Here is a 20342-nt window from a genome sequence, read left to right as displayed (position 1 = left end):
TTTAACTGACAATTTAGAGAACAACCGGATCACCAGCCACCTTAGCCAGGCTTGTTTTTAACCAGATCAACCACTTGCCGAGCCTGGATCCAAGGGACTCCAAAAGGGAGCTACCTTATGATTTGCTGATTGATCCAAAGAAGGGGTGGGGGGGACAAACCGAACAGAACAAACCAAAAGGAGTACGGAAGATCAAAAATAGGAGAAGAGATCAGCTGAAGAGCAAAAGTGTCTCAGAAGAGGAAAGGCTTCTCAGAAAGCCCCAAGCGCGGCTTTCTACTCCGAGCTCGTCTATTTCAAAGAGGTAGGAAGAAGAGGCACTCCCCCCCCCGCCCCCCCAAAAAACCTTCCTCACCAACTGCTTGGCCAAGGGTGCAGAGCTTGCAGTGTTAGGCTTCTGGAGGGAATGGCTGGCTGGCTCTTCTGGGGGGGGCGGGGTGCTTATCTTTTGAAAGGGGAACCTTTGGCGTCTGGGAAAGCAGAAAGGCTAAAGGGAACCGGAGGATGGGGGCTCCTCCAGCGCAGCCCGTGCAAAGCTGAAGCTCTCCGCAGTGACTTACTTCTCCAAGAGGGCCGTAGCTGTGGTGGGGTGACGCGCAACTTCCGTTTTGTGCCTCAGGAGATTTCAGGAGCCTTTTTTGAAGCCCCCGGAGGCTGAAAAACCGCCCAAAATGAAGGCGAAAATCAGCTGGCCAGCGCGCACAATAAATCGAGATTAACATTAATCGAGTTGTCACGGTGGACAATGGAGCTCAGATGGAATTGTGGCTGAATGGATGAATAGAAGTAAACTGCTAAATTTGGCTTCGTGCTACATTGTTCTTCTGTTATGAAAGATAGTTTGCTACTTACAGCCCTAATTCAGCCCAAAACTTTAGGTGCCAGTTGCTAAAAGTCAGTTTTGCCTCCTTTTGTGACCTTGCTTGGCACAGATGGTAAGTGAATCTCAGAGGTTAATTGAAAATCACTTAATAAACCATGTTACTAAGTTAACAACAGCAGTAATTCAATTACCACCATTTTTCACAGTAAATGACCGTTGCAGCACTCCGACCCGGTCGTGATCAAAATCCAGAGGATTGGCCGCTGACTCAAATTTATGACGGTTGCAGTGGCTCCCGTGATCACATATTCCCCTTTTATGACATTACGACAAGCAAAGTCCATTGGGAAAACCAGATTCAGTTAACAACCTGAGTTCCCAATTTAAAAACTGCAGCGATTCACTTAACGGCCGTGGCAAGAAGAGTCGTAAAAGGGGGCAAAGCTCACTTAGCAAATTTCTCACTTGGCAACATGCTCAATTGTGGCCGTACGTCAATAACTCTCTGTAACTACAACGCTTCTTGTTTTGGAATTGAAATCCGGTGAGTTTTCTCTGTTGGGGTGACACATCCAATTATTTGAAGGGTTTGATGAGAAATATATATCTCTTTTTTAAATTTTTATTTTATTGCATTATTCCAGTTTTGATGAAGTTTACTACGGCCAGTTCCTCTCCTTGTACATGAAGCGGATATTTTTCATAGATGATAGCAGACCGCCATTCGGCCACATGCTTTTCGCTCTCGGAGGTATGCGAATTTTCAAAGAATTCATCCTGCAATAACAAATAAAGGCACTTCTCCCTACTCTCTACTGTCGGGAATTGGAATAATATTAGGCCACCTACAACCTACGCCCGGCCATTTTGGCGAAGGGGGCTGGGTTTCAGGAGGCCAAAAATGCTGTATTCGGTGTGTATAAGACACACCCGTATTTTCAGCCTCTTTTTTTTTTTAAGAATTTTATTAGTTCTTACAAACATTTACGGGAAGGGGTAAATAGGTATACAAAAATTTTTGACAGTTACATCGTGCGAAAGGTAGAAATCCCCCCAAATCTCACAACTTTTACAGAAGAAAAAACCAAAAAGTAAGAGATAAACATTGGCAGCATTTTTTTTACATTGTATCAACCATATATTCAATCATCTCATATGTCACTTCCAACAATTACATTATATCAACAATTGCAATGATGTTTCAAATATACTTATTTTTGTGACCTGAGTCTTTTCAATATTGCTTCCTCCCCGCTGTCTTCTGGCAGAGCCACGCCCCGTCCCTCCTTCATATCTTGCGTACTGTCCCCTGTCAGATTTTCAGCCTCTTTTTTGAGGGAGAAAAGTGCGTCTTATACTCCGAAAAATACGGCAGTCAAAACTTGAGCCCCGAGGCCATGACATTCCTGCCCCGATTAAGGGTTTTATATAATGGAGCTCCCGTTCTTTCCTTCGGGGATATCTTCCTCTTCCCCTTTTTTGATAGTCATAATACCTGAATTTCATAATTTATGCATCAAGCTTTGTTCCCGGGCAGGAGTTTAATGTATTCTAATATTTTAGGACCCTTGGTTCAATCATTTTTATTATGAAGTGTTTGTGCGGTTTTATGTATTATCTATTTTCTACGTATTTTTATTTTTGTTGCGCGCCACCAAAAATCCACGGCAGTGGAACATCGGGGCTATATGTCAATTTAAATAATAAAATATTTGAACCGATTACTGCGTTTGTCAAAGTTTACAAGATGTGTGTAGTATCTAGATGGAGAAGGGGGAGGGGGCGGGAATCGATGTATTGCTGAAAAAAAATACGGATGCAGTCAGATCTTTAATTTAAGTTTTGACCATGGAAAATTTATTTTTCTCTTTCTTTTTCAGGTTATTTAGGGGGATTTGGTGGAAATTTTCTGCGGAACAGGATAGGAGCAGGTAAAGCGGTTTATGATTCACCCTCCAGCTAAACTGTTTTCAAACTAGAGGGGGGGAAATAAAGGAAACTATAATGCTAGGGACCCGGTGGCTCAGTGGCAAAGATGCTGAACTTGTTGATCATAAATGTTGGCAGTTTGGCGGTTCAAATCCCTAGCGCCACGTAACAGTGTGAGCTCCCGTGACTTGTCCCTGCTCCCAGCTTCTGCCAACCTAGCAGTTTGAAAGCACGTGAAGAAATGCAAGTAGAAAAATAGGAATCACCTTTGGTGGGAAGGTTCCACGCGCCTTTGGTGTTGAGTCATGCCGGCCACATGACCACAGAGACGTCTTCGGACAGCTCTGGCTCTTTGGCTTTGGAACGGAGATAAGGATCGCCTCCTAGAGGTGGGAACAACTAGCACATATATGTGAGGGGAATCTTTACCTTTATAACGCTAAAGGCGAAACGGTCAGAGCGCGGTACTGCAGGCTACTTCTGCTGGCTGTCATCTGCCTGCAATTTGGCAGATCGAATCTCACCAGGCTCAAGGTTGACTCTGCCTTCCATGCTTCCGAGGTCGGTAAAACGAGGACCCAGATCGTTGGGGGCAAAAGGCTGACTCTGTAAACTGGTTAGAGAGGGTTGTTAAGCACCGTGAAGCGGTATATAAGGCTAAGTGCTATTGCTACGCCTGCATTTTTGGTTGGTACTGATTTTCCACGATTCTATCCTAGAATACAGCTCCAATGTGCCCATCTGGGCTTTGCGGCTGCTACCAGCCACAGCTGGTGGCTTACGCATCCCCTTGGCGTACCAAATCCTGGTCGAGTTGCATTTCACCCATTTCGTTGCCCTGGGTGCTGCAGTCCTGATTTTACTTGGTAAATAAGATCTCGTTCCTTTCAATCCTCTGTTGATGCCATCCTTGTCATTGTTGTCGGTCCTTGCAACAACCGGTTGGACAAACTGGCTAAATCCCACTCCTGTCCTTATCTTTATATTTCTTGCTGTAACTGGGGTCCCCCAACCTTGGCCACTTTATGACTTGTGGACTTCAGTTCTTAGAATTGTGGGAGTTGAAGTCCATAAGTCGGAAGTTGGAGACCCCTCCTGTAAAAAGCTCATAGAAGGATCGGTATGGGGAGAGGGAGCAATTTCTTATTTTTCCTTTTGTGTTTCCACAGAAAATTCACTAATAATTCAATCCAGGTTGATGCTGCTGGAGTCCATTTTAATATTTTTCATCCTGCTTGCAGTTTTATCTTATCTGAAATTTCATAACAGTCAGAAACAGAGGTAAGAAGAAATGACTTTAATGTTCCACTATTGTTTGCATTTAAGCATGAAGTTATCCAAATCAGGCCAAGCAATAAAGTGTATTTTGCATTTACACTAAGGGGACGTATGCCCCAGACTAAAATGGTTTATAAATGGTGTTTTAAGGCTCAGCCAAACCCAGATGGGGATGAATTCTGCAACACAACCGGGCTGAAAACTTTTCTGTGGGTTTTTTTTTTTTGTAGTACATAACATACAGGTTATTCCTCAGCTTACAGCCACAATTGAGCCTGACATTTCTGTCTTTAAGGAAGACAGTTATTAAGTGCATTTTGCCCATAACCTTTCTTGTCACAAATCTTAATTGAATGCCTGCAGTTGTCTGGAATGTCATAAGGCTGACCTGTGAGTAAATAAGTTTTTTCTTTTTTTTGTTAAGCCCTTTTTCTACCAGATGGTGGATTTGGCTGTTACTAACAGGCGTCTCCTGTTCCTGTGCAGTTGGGTAAGCTTATCTCTTGATGGTGTGCTAAGATATTTCATAACTGCTTTGTTCATAAGCCTCTTAGCAGCTTCTAGAGGTGAGTTTAACACTCGTGGACTTCAACTCCCAGAATTCCCCATGCTGGCTGGGGAATTCTGGGAGTTGAAGTCCACAAGTCTTAAAGTTGCTTAAACGTTAGATACCTGTCTTAGATCTTCTGGCTGTCTCCACTTCCCTTAGATCTTCTGGCAGTCTCCATCAATTTGTTGTCTATGTGTTCTCCTCCTTACCTTCTCCTTCCGATTGGCTTGGTTGGGTTGACATTTCCTGCTTGCTTCGCAGGGTGAAATACACGGGCCTCTTCACTTACCTCCTCATTCTGAGCCTGGCGGGGATCCATTCCTGGCAACTGGTTGGAGATCGCTCCTTGTCCAACGTACGTCGGAGGATGAAATGGGACGCAGTCGCTGTGAGATGATGGAAGTTGATCTCCAAGCCTTCTGGAGAACTTTGGATTTCAGAATCTGTGGGTTTTAATTTTACCCAGCAGTTTCTCTTGGGACATGTTCAGTCAAGGTTGCAAGGAATGTGGTTTCCCATACCTGTTTGATGGTAAAATTGTGAGTATTGGTAAGTTAGAGGCAAGACTCTCTAACATAGAGGTGTCATATCCATCAATGATAGATAGATAGGTAGATAAGGTTAGATAGAGGAGGGTGGGGAGGGAGATTAGATAGATAGATAGATAGATAGATGATAGATAGGTAGATAGATAGATAGATAGATAGATGATAGATAGAGAAAGAAAGAAAGAGAGAGAGAAAGAAAGAAAGAGAAAGAAAGAAAGAAAGAAAGAAAGAAAGAAAATGAGAGAAGGAGGGAGGGTGGGAGGGAGGGAGAGGGGAGGAGATGATAGAAGACAAAGAGGCTGGTTGATAGATTTCATTTTTATTGGGGAAAATCCTCTTAAACGTTTATGACGGTTAAATGAATTAAACATAACATGAAATGATCATGAATACATATCTCTGTCATAAGTATCTTATTTGGAATTAATTCATGTTTTTTGGTATGCTGCCTAGAGCTACCTTGTGTGAGACTGGTTACCATGTAAATTTGATAGACAGAACGATAGTGTCTGTCTGATTGATTGATTAATTGAATGAATGAATTGTTGGAGAGCCAGTTCTAGTAGTGAAAGTGCTGGTGTATTAAACCAGTAGACTGCCTTACAAATGAAAACTGCCTGGGTGACTTTGAGCCATTCCCTCTCTCTCTCAGCCGAACCCACCTCACAGGGTGGTTGTTATGGGGAAAATAGGAAGAGGAAAGAGTATCAGGCCCATGCAGGCACTTGAATTATTTCAAAACATTAACAAAGGCAGGGCAAAAGGAATAAAATAAAATTTTAATTGATGTAAGCTTAAACAAGGAGCCCTTTTCCTGATCTGTCTGACACGCAGAGACACACACCTGTTAAAGTTTTAGGGCCCAGATTATTTAGAGTGAGTTATTTTAGCCTTATTAAGATAAATTGGGATTATTATTTAGCTTCGTCCTGCAATATTTCATTGAGAAAACACATTAGGACAAATGTGAACCCTTCTACCTTTTCCATTTTAGGTCTCTGTACTCGGCCATTTTCTGGCCCGGGGTTTTGCTCTCCTGATCCTCCCCGGCGCTCTCTACCTCTCCTTTTTCTACATCCACTTGATTTTGCTGTACCGATCCGGCCCCCACGATTAGATCATGAGCAGCGCCTTTCAAGCTAGTTTAGAGGTGAGACCGAGCTGCGTCTGGGGCTAATTGATCAAAAATAGAGAAATGTTGGAGTCCTTCCTTCCATATCCTTTCCATTTCTTTTCTTTCCTTCCCTGTTCTTCTTCCTTCCTTCCTCTTTCTTTCTTTCTTTCTTTCTTTCCTTCCTTCCTTCTATCTCCCTTCCTTCCTTCCTACCATCCTATTTATTTATTTATTTATTTATTTATTTATTTATTTATTTCCTCTATCCATCCTTTCCTCCCACCCTTTCCTTCTTCCCTCCCTCCTTTCCTTTCTCTTTCTTTCTTCCTTCTTTCCCTTCCGCTGTCTTTTTTTTTCTTCCTTCATTCCTCCCTTCCTTCTCTCCATCTTTCTTTCTTTTTTCTTTCTCTCCCTCTCTCTCCCTTTCTTTCTTTCTTTCTTTTTTTCTCAGAAGAGCCAATTTCCCCCCCCCCCACTTTTGGAACTTTTACTTTTGTTTTTTTACATCCATTATATGTTAATTGGCCATCAACAATGCTGATTTATTTCAAACCCCTGCTGGACTTTATCTGCTCTTCCTGCTTTCTTTTTTTATTTATTGGGATTTACTCATTTCTATACAGGTAGCCTTCAACACGGCCAGAATCAAGCCCAACCTTTCTTTTGTTAAGTGAGACATCCACCCTGTTTTGCGACCTTTCTTGCCGTAGTTGTTAACTGAATCACTGCTATTGTTCACTTAGTGACACATTTATTAAGTCAGTCTGGCTTCTCCGTTGACTTTAGAAAGTCGCAAAAGTGTCCCCTGGACACTGCTACAGTCATAAGTCCATGTCAGTTGCCAAACTTTCGAATTTTGATCAGGCGACCGGGAGGTTGATGCCATGGTTGTAAGTGTGAAAAACAGTCGCAACACGTCAAGGAATACATGCAGAATCAGTAGGATCTGTAAATGTGATTTAAAAATAAATAAATAAATAGGCGGATGGTTTTGTCTGGATTGCATAACAAACACTCTGTGTGTGTGTGTGTGTGTGTGTGTGTGTGTGTGTGTGTGTGTGGTTTTTTTTTAGGGAGGTCTTTCTCGCATCACGCAGGGGCAGCCCTTGGAAGTAGCTTATGGTTCCCAGATTACTTTGAGGAATATCTTGGGCAAACCGTTACCGTGCTGGCTTCACTCCCACCGGAATACCTACCCCATCAGGTGAGACGGGAGGTTTCCTTGCAGGTGTTTCACTACCCGACTAAGGAACATCATCAGCGCTAGATGGGAGTGGGGTTTGTGGAGAGGAAGAGGAGGACGACGGTGGGATCCTTGTTTGCTTCTTGATTCTTAGGCAAAGGTAAAGGTTCCCCTCGTACACATATGCTAGTCGTTCTTGACTCTTGGTGGCGGTGCTCATCTCCGTTTCAAAGCCCAAGAGCTAGGGCTGTCCTAAGACATCTCCGTGGTCATGTGGCCGGCATGACTCAACGCCAAAGGCGCACAGAACGCTGTTACCCCTCCCACCAAAGGTGGTTCCTATTTTTCTACTTGCATTCTTTACGTGCTTTCGAACTTCCAGGTTGGCAGAAGCTGGGACAAGTCACGGGAGCTCACTCTGTTACGCGGCCCTAGGGATTCAAACCACCAATCTTTCTGATCGACAGGCTCAGCGTCCTGGCCACTGAGCCACCACATCTTGATCGTCAATCTAATATTAATCTTGGTGTTAATTTCTTGGTGGCTTTTTTGTTGGTTTGCTCTCTTTTTTGGCTTATTGTCTCTTTTGAATGATATACACATGTTGTTTATATCTATGTGACTGACGATGGCCAGTTTGGCAAAGGGCCAGGCTCCCAGGAAGAAGACCAAACTTCACCAAGCTCAGAGAGCATGACGTTTCTCTCTCTTTTTTTTGTGTGATCTTGCTGACATCAAAGGGCTGATATCTCTGTCTTCTCTTCCTATTAAATGCAGAAAACAAATATTATTGTCCCTGTGACCTAAAAGAGCCCTTCGGATTATCTCGCGTTCCTTCTTTTCTGCGATTAAGTCTCATTTCCTCTGTATCTTCCCCAGGTATGAAAACGGGCGGGGCAGTTCCCATCAGCAACAGGTAACCTGCTATCCTTTTAAGGATGTGAATAACTGGTGGATCATCAAGGATCCTGGAAGGGGAGCCTCTTTAATTAGTCCTCAACTTACGACAGTTCATTTAGTGATTGTTCGAAGTTACACGATACTGAAAAAAGTCAAGACAGTTTTTCAAACTTACGACCGCCGCAGCGTCCCCGTGGTTATACGATCAAAATTCAGATGCTTGGCAGGTGACTCGCACTTACGATGGTCTCAGTCTCCCGAGGTCGTGTGATTACCCAAGCAAAGTCAGCGGGGAAGTGAGATTAATTTACCATCCCTGTTGCTAAATGAACAGCTGCAGCGATTCACTTAAAACCAGGGTGGCACGAAAGGTCGTAAAATGGGACAAAACTCACTTCACAAATTTCTCGCTTAGCAATATAAATTTTCGGCTCAGTTACGGTTGTAAGTCGAGCATTACCTCTACTTTATTTGCCCAAGCGTGACAGTCAGGAGGCTGTGAGTTCGATCCTAGTCGGAGGCAGATATTTCTCTCTCTGGGCATACCAAAAATGTATCTGCTGAACAAAACGCCTCATTGGCGACAGGAAGGGCATCCGGCCAGTAAAACACACCGCTAACTCCACTCAATTGCCCAGACTCCACCCCACAAGGTATTATTGGGTCATTTAACGAAGATGAAAGACGTACTCAGTATATTTGCAAGGCAACAGAGAAAATAATAATAATACCAATAAAAGGGAGAAGTAACTCGGATTATAAAAAGGAATAAATAATCACATTACAGCCTCACTTAGTGGGTTGATGTACTTTTATATATCAAATTTGATATACTGTATATTTGAAGGGACACAGTGGCTCAGTGGCCCCGAGCTTGTCAATCAGAAAGATTGGCAGTTCGGTGGTTCGAATCCCTATCACCACGTAACAGAGCGAGCTCCCGTTCCTCGTCCCAGCTCCTGCCAACCTAGCAGTTCGAAAGCACATAAAGAAACGCAAGTAGAAAAACAGGGACCACCTTTGGTGGGAAGGGGACAGTGCTCCGTGCACCTTCGGCATCGAGTCCTGCCGGCCACATGACCACGGAGACGTCTTCGTACAGCGTTGGCTGTTTGGCTTTGAAACGGAGATTAGCACCGCTCCCTAGAGTCGGGAACGACTGGCACATATGTGCGAGGGGAACCTTATGCTTTGATATTGATGATTCCAGTCGTTGTTTTTTCTGCCGCTCCCAAATAGGCAACATTTGGTCACTAGCAACCCGCCACAACCTGTGCGACACAGCAACATTGTGCAGCTGGTCCATGGAATCACAAGCCGTTACCTCAACACGTAAGCTGTTTCTTCTTTGGCTTCTAGCTGCGTGTCATCTCGAAACGGCTGTTAATGGTATGTGGGAACGTCCTTGGAGGCTGCATCCAGAGATGCTGCCAAGGGAAGAGTCAGATAAGAGTAGCTTAGCCCTCAACTCTATAACGGGCTGGGCAAGAGCCTTGAAAGAGACTCTGCCTAATTTCCCTGGAATCAGGGGAGACTTGTCTGAGCGCAAGGCTTCCAGGAATTCTTTAGCGTTATACCTCTTAGCTAGGACGGTTAGGTCTGCCCACGTGTTGTGCAATTAAGGAGTTTTAATCCTGTTTTCTGACTGCAATCGGTGTTCTCCTAGCACTAATGATGTTACCTAATGAAATGCAAGAAAAAAACTAAGCTCAGAGAGCACCGAGGAACTCATTCTCTTCCTTCCTTCCTTCCTTCCTTCCTTCCTTCCTTCCTTCCTTCCTTCCTTCCTTCCTTCCTTCCTTCCTTCCTTCCTTCCTCCATCCCACTCCCTTCTAACAATGGTGATGTTACCTAGTTGGGTAATGAAACATCTGCCAAGAAAACCAACCAGCACAGGGAGCACCATGGACTCCACAGTCCGACCCTGAGGTCCAAGTATTCTCTTCTGTTGCTTTCTCCACTTTGCAGGCATGACGTGGCTGCACCCCTCAGCCCGCATTCCCAAGAGGTATCCTGTTACATCGATTACAACATTTCCATGCCCGCTCAGAATCTCTGGAGAGTTGTAAGTGGCAGGCTGTAGAATTTTAAGACATTGGATTTAAAGCGGAAGTAAAAAAATAAACAATAAACACAGCAACATCATACTGCTTTCACAGCGCTCTCTAAGCCGTTTATAGAGTCAGCCTCTTTCCCCCAACAATCTGCGTCCTCATTTTACCCACCTCAGAAGGACGGAAGGCCGAGTCCACCTTGAACTGCTGGCAGCCGGCAGAGTTAGCCTGCAATACCGTGTGCTATCCACTGCGCAATCACAAAACCATCCTGGCTCTTAACCCCTTTCCTAATCTAGTTATATATCTGTCAGGCCTGCAGCCATCTTTTCTTTTGGCTCTTTGGCCTGCTACACTTTAATATTATACTATGCATTTTGTATTGTGGGAAAACGGGAGGGGGGATTGTATGGAGTGAGACGGTACGTAGCCATAACAAAATTATTTGTAGAAAGCCAAGGTCATCCTTTGTCTCTGCGGCTCTGCACCTGACCGCGATGGGTGGAACCGCCAGCACGGCAGTGGAAGATGGGCTGCTGGGTTTGGGGGCAAGATGTTGAACTTTCAACTTGGTGTGTTTTCCCAGATGTGCCAACATGGCTCTGCTCGGACTCTGATTTACTTTTGGATGCTACTTGGAACCCTGACAATATCAGATGCTGAAACTCCATGACGTGGTAGGAGCAACGAAGGCAGAGTATTAGCCAAATTGCAGCATCAGTAAGCGTCTCTTTCAAACACACAGGAAATTGTGAACCGCGACTCGGATAATGAGATTTGGAAAACGATCCTGTCCGAAGTCAGACCGGTCCACGTCAACACGTCGGCCGTGTTAAAGGTGAGTAGGCTTGGAGTCTCAACCTCTGGTGTTTCTTGCAATGTCACAGAGAAGGCACGCAGTCAGAATAAGAGTTGGGATAAGAGTTGGAAGGGACCTTAGAGGTCTTCTAGTCCAACTACTCTGTACCATTTCAGGCAAAGATCTCCCAGATCTTTCAACCTCTTGAAGCATTTTAAACCTCTTTTAAAAAAAATAAAATAAAACAATTCCCTTCTTTTTCTCCCCTCCAGCTCAGCGGAGCCTCTCTTCCCGAGTGGGGGTACCGACAACTGGAGGTGATTGGCGAGAAGATCTCCAAGGGGCACCACCAAAGCATGTTGTGGACACCGATATGGCAAAAGTTAGTTTTTATGATGGGATTGGCAAAGAAAGTTTCTGAAAGAGCCACTCGGACCCATTTCCCCACAGAAAAAAGAAAACACCCGGGGACACGGAACCCTTCCCCTGCCTGACTATTTCCTGAGCAGACACAAAAGTAGCATGTGGAGTTGAATGAAAGGTTCTGTTTCCTCCCGAAACTTTCATTGGGTTTATCCATGGTTGGACTACCAGGGGTGGAAAAGCTAAGTACATCGCACACTGCAGGTTGTGACGGACATGGAGCCACAGCAGAAGTATGAAAGAGCCACATGCGGCTCCAGAGCCGTAGATTGCTGACCCCTGTTTTAGGAAAACCTCTGTATGTGAATGAAGGTTCCCTCCCCATTCAAAGTTCTGGAAAGACTTTGTTTGTTCCCCCCACTCAGTCCATATTTGGAGAAATTGACCTCGACTTAACTAAAAAAATTCCTGTTGCCAAAAGAGACTGTTAAGTGAGTTTTTCCCCATTTTGCGACATTTCCTGCCACGGTTGTTAAGCGAATCACTGCGGCAGATAAGTTAGTAACCTGGTGCTTGAGTGAATCTGATTTCCCTGTTGCTTTTGCTCATCAGAATGTTGGAAAAGGGGATCACGTGGTCCCCGGGACACTACAACTGTCATAAGTACATGCCAGTTGCCAAGTGTCTGAATTTGCATGGGGAGGCAGCAACGGTCATAAGTATGAAAAACGGTCATAAGTCGCTTTTTTCAGTGCCGTTGTAAGTTCAAACGGTCATAAAATGAACTCTTGTAAGTCAAGGGTTTGACCCAAATGCTCCTCCGAGAGCAGCGGTCCACCCTACCTATCCCAGGTGGGTTTAGAGATTCCCCCCAAGGGATTGTGGGAGAAAGATTTTGCCCCAACTAACCTGTTTTTTCAGATCCCTCTCGTTTTAATCCTTTGCAGGCCACGAGCAGAAAGAAAGAGAGGTGGAATTGCATCTGCCCACTCAGATCAACATCAGCCATAATCTCACCTTTGTTGCCAAGTTCACCGAACTGCAGGTGAGAGAAAGGTCCAGAAAGTCAGCCTATGATAAAGTCACAGGGTGGACTTCATTTCCCAGAATTCTCAGCAGCAGGTGTACTCGTCCAGGGGATTCTGGGAATTGAAGTTCCATTTATTGATTTTTGTCATTCCCTCACCACTTCCAATTTCCCATTACGTATACACACAGCTTTATTGCCCTTCCATCCTTTCCCTCCCTTCCAGCCCTTGATGGCAGGATGCTGGCGAGACGCCAAGCTGAACCAGGCAGAGCGTCCCCCCCCAAGCTACAGCCCCTAAAACACACCAGAACGTTAAGCGTGTTGAGTCAATGCTGACAGCCGGTTTCACAACTTGGGGGTCGTAGACTTCAATTCAAGCGACATTTTGAATTAGGAGCCGCGTCACTCGTAGCTTGCATCGATATCCGGAATTCCCAATTCTTGTGTTTCGTTCTAGTGGAAGATCCTTACCCTGAAAAACGAGGACACGGAACATAAATACAGCTCATCTCCCTTAGATTGGATCACCCTGGAGACCAACATCGCTTACTCGTTCCATTCCAGCTCAGGGGTGATTTTACTGGATTTTTATGTGGACTTTAGAAATCATGTTTTCTGAAATACACGCAGGCAATCTCCAGCTCTCCCTTTGTTCCAGAGAGAATTTCAGCAGTCCATATCCGGCTGCCTTTTTAAGCGTACAGGCAAGTCCCCGATTAACAACCATAACTGAGCCCAAAATTTCTGCTGCTAAGCAAGGCATTTGCGAAGTGAGCTTTACCTCATTTTGAGACCCGTCTTGCCGCTACGCAAATCACTGCAGTCATTCAGTTAGTAACACAGTTGTTAAAGCGAACCATGGATTTGGCTTATCAGAAGGTCGCAAAACACAACTAAAAGCATTTTCTCAATGTTTCTTGGCCAGGCTCAAATTCACCTTCTGGGAAACCTCGTCAGCTGGACATCAGCCAACGTAGCCACCATCGTCTATGTGGTTTTGTTCTTGGGGTACCTGCTCCAGCTCCGGCGAAATATCCGGGATATCCCTGAAGGTCTGGGACCTCCAACCCCATCTCGATCTTCTATCCAAGACCCCCCTTAATTGGGTCGGCCTAGACCCGTTGCAGAGAGTTGAAGCCTTTGAGGTCTGTTTTTGCTGACATAAAATTGGCTTTAATCCTGGAACGGACCTGGGAAGTCTTCTAGTCCAGCTCCCTGCTCAGGCAGGAGAAGCTCTACCAATTTATTTCAGATTATTTCTGGTCATGCGCATTGGGAGGTGAACTGCTGTGTGTGTGTGTGTGTGCGTGTGTGTGTGCGCGCGCGCAATTGCATGAGTTGGTTGAGGGTGTGCGCCGTGTCCAGTTGGCTGTGTGGTTGCTTTGTATTCCGAGACGGGGCGGTCAGCAGGCCGGTTGTAGGCAGGGCTGTGATCCTATCGGTGTAGCAACCCGTTCGCTTTGCGTGTGCCCAGCTGAAAGTCAGAACAAAGCGGTTTGCTCCCAGCTCAGCTGATAGTTGGAGCTACCGGTTCACCTGAGCCAGTCTGAACCGGTAGAATCCCACGCCTGGTGGTAGATCAGTGTGCCTTTTGATGGACACACTGACTCTTGTGGAGTGCCAGGCTTCGATGAACTCTCTTGCAATCACTGCACCCATCCTGCCTGAAAGGTGGTGAAACGCCCCTAAGTTCATTTCTTGTTCTCCTCTCTGCCCCTACCCGACCTGGCATTTTGTCAGGCTGAGAAACTGATTTGCCTATTTCCCTATCCCGCTCCTCTGCAGAGACTTGGCAGCAGTGGCTCCTGGCCGGAGGGATCTGCGTGGGCGGATGGGCCACGAACTACCTGCCTTTCTTCTTGATGGAGAAGAACCTCTTCCTTTACCATTACCTGCCGGCTGTCACTTTTCAAATTCTTCTGATCCCCGTCGTTCTGCAGCACACCAGCGACTTCCTTTGCAGGTAGAACAGCCGGTGTTGTGGCCCTCCAGCGTAGCTGGTGGCAGACTCAGACGGTGAGAAGGTTGGGGAGGAGCACGGGCCAGTCCTGGAGTCGGGAATGCTCCGATGAGGGCTCTGTGTCGGAGGCAGAGAGGGGGCCGAGGCCATCTGGCAGCGATCAGGGGTCTTCAAAGTCAGACAGCACTGAGGCAGAAGAACAGCTGGAGCCTGTTCCCGATGTGCACATGCACAGCTGTCATGAGAAGGGAAAAGGTAAAGAAGGGGGGTGGACTTGAGAGTAAGGCCACAGACGGACCACGAATGGCCACTCTCATAGGGAATAAAAGAGGAGCCATTTTAACCTCCTGAATAAACTCGGTCGGTCTTCCCTGCATTCTCATCCTCCTTTTTTTATGCTTGTCTCTCTGTTGGACAGATCCAGGCTTTACAAGAGCATGCACAGCACTTTGGTAGCGGCCTGGATGTCTTCCGTCTACCTGACGTACCACACCTTCCGCCCGCTCACCTACGGAGAACCGGCACTCTCGAAATCCAAGTTGCAGGCTCTGCGTTGGAAGGATAGCTGGGATATTTTGATTCGCAAACGCTGACCAAGCCTGAGAGAAACGGATGGCGGAGACGACATCCGGGGTCGGATGACCAAGAAAAAGAGAAAAGAATTCATATGAAAGATTTATTCCATTTTTGACCAGAAAACCGTATTGTCCAATTGGAAATGCTTCCCCCCCCCCCGTTTTTCTTGAAGATGTAAAATTTGTTCCAAAGGATAGCAATGTAGTTGGACAAGGGAAATAAGAGACCCCTTTGCTCACTCAGGACAGAGAAAATGGGCACGGAAAGAGTGCAGAGGCCTGGCTGGACAGAGACTCCTCCTACGGGTATAGGATTGTATTGTATTTGTGCATAACCTTCTCGGAGCCGAGGGCCTCCCACGGAAGAAGAGCCGAGCAGGGGCGGGATCCTACCGGTTTAACAACCAGCTCACCGCTCGCACAATTTAGAGAATACTTACCTTTCGGAAAGCTGCTTGGGAAGGAAAACAGCTGAGGTATGGCAATCCACCGTGCCGCGGGACTCAGCTGAGAAAATACAGGTAGGCGGAGGGGAGGGGCAGGTCACGGTTCGAACCTGTCAAATTCCACCCCCCCTGCTTGCGAGGGTTAGAAGCACCAGCTTCAGGTACGGTAGGACGCATCCATCTGACCAGCAGGCAGTCCCCGGGAGGCCGGGAAGCCAGGCAGGGGGCAGGCTACCCCGGACTTGCTTGGCGTCAACCCCGAAGTGATTCTGGCGGAGACCACCTCGCAGGCTTCAGGGTGGCTACAGGGCAGAAGAACGGGCGGGGAGGGGTGGGAAATACATAGCTGGGTTTTTATAGTCAAAAGCGGAGTAAAAAAGCGGAGCGGAGCAAGCAAGCAGACACCCGGCACTTCGATGGGACCATGGGGGAAAAGCGGGGAAGTTTCACTCGACATTAGCTGAAAACGGCAGGAACTTTCAGAGCCGGTTTTCACCACTCGTACCAATTTCACTTATCCAATAAACCTTTCGAAGAATCTACCCATCTCGGAATTCCGCTTTCCACGGGTGCATTAATCGGAGCGTTGACACACGGGACAACGCAAGAACAACCGGACTGGGTGTTTTGCACCAACGGGCAGCAATGTTCCCTCTAATTTTTTTTTAGTGTGAGCAGAAAAGTATAGTGTTTGAGCGGCACATTTTCATGCCTGAGCAGCACCTGAATTTTTTTCACAGGTGTCATCTAAGAAAACAACGAAATCTGTATTATTTGAAACTCAAAGGTTATGTTTATTCAAGGTACCCGCTTAATTAAAAGTGTTATATAGTACCACTTAACAACGCTCCTGCTTAGCAACCAAAATGTTGGGTCAGAAACTCTGGCATTTGAAGCACATAAGTCTTAAAGCTGTCAAGTTGCAAGATCCTGGCACCACTAACCGTTTAGAGAAAAAAAAACCCAGGGTCTTCAAACCCGACAGCTTGAAGACTTGTGGACTTCAACTCTTAGAATTCCTCCTCCAGTCCTGTTGGCTCAGGAACTCTGGCATTGAAGCACGTAAATCTTAAAGCTGTCAAGTTGCAAGATCCTGACACCACTAACCCTTTAGAAAAAAAAACCCCAGGGTCTTCAAACTTGACAGCTTGAAGACTTTTGGACTTCAACTCCCAGAATTCCTCCTCCAGTCATGTTTCGGCGACGTCATCTGCACGGATCTGCTCCATCTTCGGTTTTTTTCACAGGGGGCAGGGCTGCCGCTGAAGATGCTGATGAGCCCCTGCGGCCCTGCCCCCACCAGAATAGACAAAAAATATTAATTCAACGGAAAAGTACTCATTTAAATAATAATTAACAGGCACGTAAGCATAATTACAATATAAAACATTACAAATGTATTACGCATATATCATATTTTAGTGTATTATCGTTGCAACGAATAAAATATTTCTTTTATTTACGATTTTTTTTCCCAATTTATCCTCCTTTTCATTGTAAAAAACTCGGTCACCTTATTTAGGTGCCATGATCGAAATAATTCCTAAGGCGCGGCAGGACGGTTACCGTCCCATCACGGGTTTTTAAATTTGACCCTGAAAAAGTTCTGCCTCCAAAGCCCCCATTTTTCCGACCGCAGGGTCAGGAATTTTCCTCCTCTCCTCCGGGCGCAAAAGCGTTGATTTTTAAAAAAACACCAAGAAATACCATTTTGAAGCACGCCATTTCACCGCAAACGAATTCCTCTCACGGGTTTTTCAAGTTTGAGCGCAAAAAAACGTCGATCTGTAAAGCCCCCAGAAGCTTGATTTTTAAGAAGAGCAAGAACTAGAAAACGCAGCACATCCCTACGATTTTTGCTAACAGAACAAGAAAATTCAATACAATACAATAGTAGAGTTGGAAGGGACTTTGGAGGTCTTCTAGTCCAATCCCCTGCCTAGGCAGGAAACCCTATACCGTTCCAGACCAATGGCTATCCAATATCTTCTTAAAGACTTCCAGCGTCGGGGCATTCACAACTTCTGGAGGCAAGCCGTTCCACTGATTAATTGTTGTAACTATCAGGAAGTTTCTCCTCAGTTCTAAGTTGCTTCTCTCCTTGATTAGTTTCCACCCATTGCTTCTTGTTCTGTCCTCAGGTGCCTTGGAGAATAGCTTGACTCCCTCCTCTTTGTGGCAACCCAAGCACAATGCAACGGAAGAGGTTTATTCCTTAGGACAGGGGTGTGCACATTCTACCACATGCGGCGGACCTGTCTCGAAGCTAAAAGATACCGGACTAAAATACACACGCGGTTGGAGAAAACGATACATAAACAAATAGACTTGAAATCAGAACTTTTTCTATTGGGAATAATACCAGAAATATACAACAAAGACTTGAAATATTTGATTATAAATGTGTTAACAGCCGCTAGAATCGTACTTGCTAAACACTTGGAAAATGAGAAAGTACCAACAGAGGAAGAAATCGTTCGGAAGATAACGGACCGTGCCGAAATGAGTAAACTTACATTTGAAATTAGAGAACAAGAGGACGAGCAATTCTATAAAGTATGGGATTTGTTTTATCAACGGTTGGATAAAAAAACCCGGAAATGAATTTCCCCCCCCTTATCTTATCTTATATGTAGTAATAATAGAAAGGCATACTTAACGTTGAAAAAAAATTATCCTTTCTCTCTTCTCTTTTTATACGTGTTAAGCTTTAACTACGAAACAGACTATCTACTTATACGATATAAGAATAATAAGGCATTTAACATATAACATGTGTATGTTTTGTCCATATTTGTATTTTATGTGTTTTTATTGTATGCTGCCCCGAGTCCTTCGGGAGAGGGTGCGGCTAACAAATAAAATATTATTATTATTATTATTATTATTATTATTATTATTATTATTATTATTATTATTATAAGAGCGAGTTGATTTAAATCGTTCGGTACGATTGTAGCTGGTAACTATCTTATAATATAAAATGGAATAAGGACGACGTAACGAATAAGGGATATAAATATAGACTGAAATATTTAACGACTACACGGATTGACAAATAATAATGGAAAATTATATTCGGAGTCGAGGACTATTGGAAATTGTATGGCTAACGGAAAGTAGAAAAGTCTTGTATGAATTAATGAGTTTTTTTTTTTCTTTGACTCAATCCTTATTCTTATATTTTAGAGCAGTGTTTTTCAACCTTTTTTGGGCAAAGGCACACTTGTTTCATGAAAAAAATCACGAGGCACACCACCATTAGAAAATGTTAAAAAATTTAACTCTGCCTATATTGACTATATATAAAGTAATTCTCTTGAATAGGAATCAAATAAACACAAAGAAAGTATTTTATAATTACTTTATTACGAAATAGTAAGTAAAGAGAAATATGAAAAATTATAAAATACTTTATTCAGTGCGCAACCCGGGCCTGTTTGGCTGAACACAAAGCTGATATTCTGGCTGGAATCGAAGAAAGACACACACGTAGCTCTTCGTCAATAGCTCTCAGTCTCTCTCTGTATTTTGTTTTTATAGTCCACCAAGGGCATCAATCATATTAGCCCAGGCAGGGATCTGCAAAATTGGCTCTTAAGACTGGTGGACTTCAACTCCTAGAATTCTGAGAGTTGAAGTCCACCAAGGGCATCAATCATGTTAGCCCAGGCAGGGATCTGCAAAATTGGCTCTTAAGACTGGTGGACTTCAACTCCCAGAATTCTGAGAGTTGAAGTCCACCAGTTTTAAAACAGCCACCTTTGCAGACCTCTGTGTTAGCCCAAAGCCTGGCGCTGGGCGGGCCTTGCTCCCCCATTGGTGGAGCCCCAAGAAGCGAGGAGGGAGAAAAAGAGACGGAGGCAAGGAGCTTCCCCCCCCAAAAAAATCTTATCAGGGAGTCGGCGGGCAGTAGCAAATTTTTGCTGGGAGGAGGCGGGGGGGGGGAAGCTCCTTAGCCTCCGTTTATTTTTCTGCCTCCTCGCTTCTCTTCCCCGCCACGCGGATCTGATCGGAACGCCCGTGTGCAAGAGGCCAGCCCTTACTTTTATTATTACTTTTATATTTACTCCGTCTCCTCCTGCTCCGGTCCTCCTGTTTTTTTTTTTTTTTTAATCTTTCGATTTTTTCAATTTTTCCCACGGCACACCAGACAACATCAGTGGAACAGTGGTCGAAAAACACTGTTTTAGAGAACGGTGATATAATTTTATAAAGAGTTACAGTTACCTAGTATATAATTATGGATGTAAAGAAACAAGGGGGTTGTCACAAAAGAAAGAATACTAACGGTAATTTGAACACACAACGCGCAATGAAATATTTAACTACGTTTAATGGATAATTAGGGACCTTATCCTTAATAGTAAAAACCACCGCACAAAAACTTGTAACCAAACGACACGTTTGATGAAATCGTGGCTTTTTTTCTTTTTTTACTTCCCCGCTCTTGTTCCGTATGTGTAGTTTTGTCTTTTTTTAAAGAAAAATAAATAAAATTTATATATATATAAAAAAAACAAAATTCAAAAGCCACAACGCAACGGAAGAGGTTTATTCCTTAGGAGAATTGCAGCGCAGTTTGCACGCGAGTTCTTTCTCGTGGGGAAAGAAGGGACAGCAGCTTTTAAAAAATTTACCTTTCAACATTACAGAGTCCTTGTCGCTTTAAGTGCCATTATCGGCCTCACGGTAAAGAGCGACAGGGTGGCGTAGCAGGGAAGACACCGGCTTTGTATTCAGAAGGTGGAGGGTTCAATCCTACTAAGGATATTTTTTTTGGACTCCGA

At 44.7% G+C, this 20342-nt stretch overlaps 1 protein-coding gene across 1 annotated transcript; it reads left to right on the top strand.

The window, feature by feature from the left end:
* The first annotated feature begins 1483 nt into the window (after positions 1 to 1483).
* On the top strand, positions 1484 to 15617 carry LOC309394493 (protein O-mannosyl-transferase 1-like). Its single transcript, XM_081957722.1, is given in 20 exon segments — positions 1484 to 1574; positions 2704 to 2754; positions 3472 to 3618; positions 3922 to 4033; positions 4455 to 4520; positions 4842 to 4935; positions 6123 to 6242; positions 6246 to 6278; positions 7316 to 7446; positions 8305 to 8400; positions 9565 to 9657; positions 10294 to 10390; positions 11125 to 11217; positions 11451 to 11540; positions 11545 to 11560; positions 12489 to 12586; positions 13029 to 13142; positions 13497 to 13623; positions 14357 to 14534; positions 14950 to 15617. Coding segments are annotated over 20 exon segments (1998 nt in total). The 5' UTR covers positions 1484 to 1507; the 3' UTR covers positions 15125 to 15617.
* The last annotated feature ends 4725 nt before the right edge of the window (positions 15618 to 20342 follow it).

This window comes from Natrix helvetica, assembly GCF_964273705.1.
Source record: "Natrix helvetica genome assembly, chromosome: 6".
Taxonomy (NCBI): Eukaryota; Metazoa; Chordata; class Lepidosauria; order Squamata; family Natricidae; genus Natrix; species Natrix helvetica.
The sequence above is the reverse complement of the archived record's forward strand: the minus strand, read 5'-3'. Positions and strand labels throughout refer to the sequence as shown.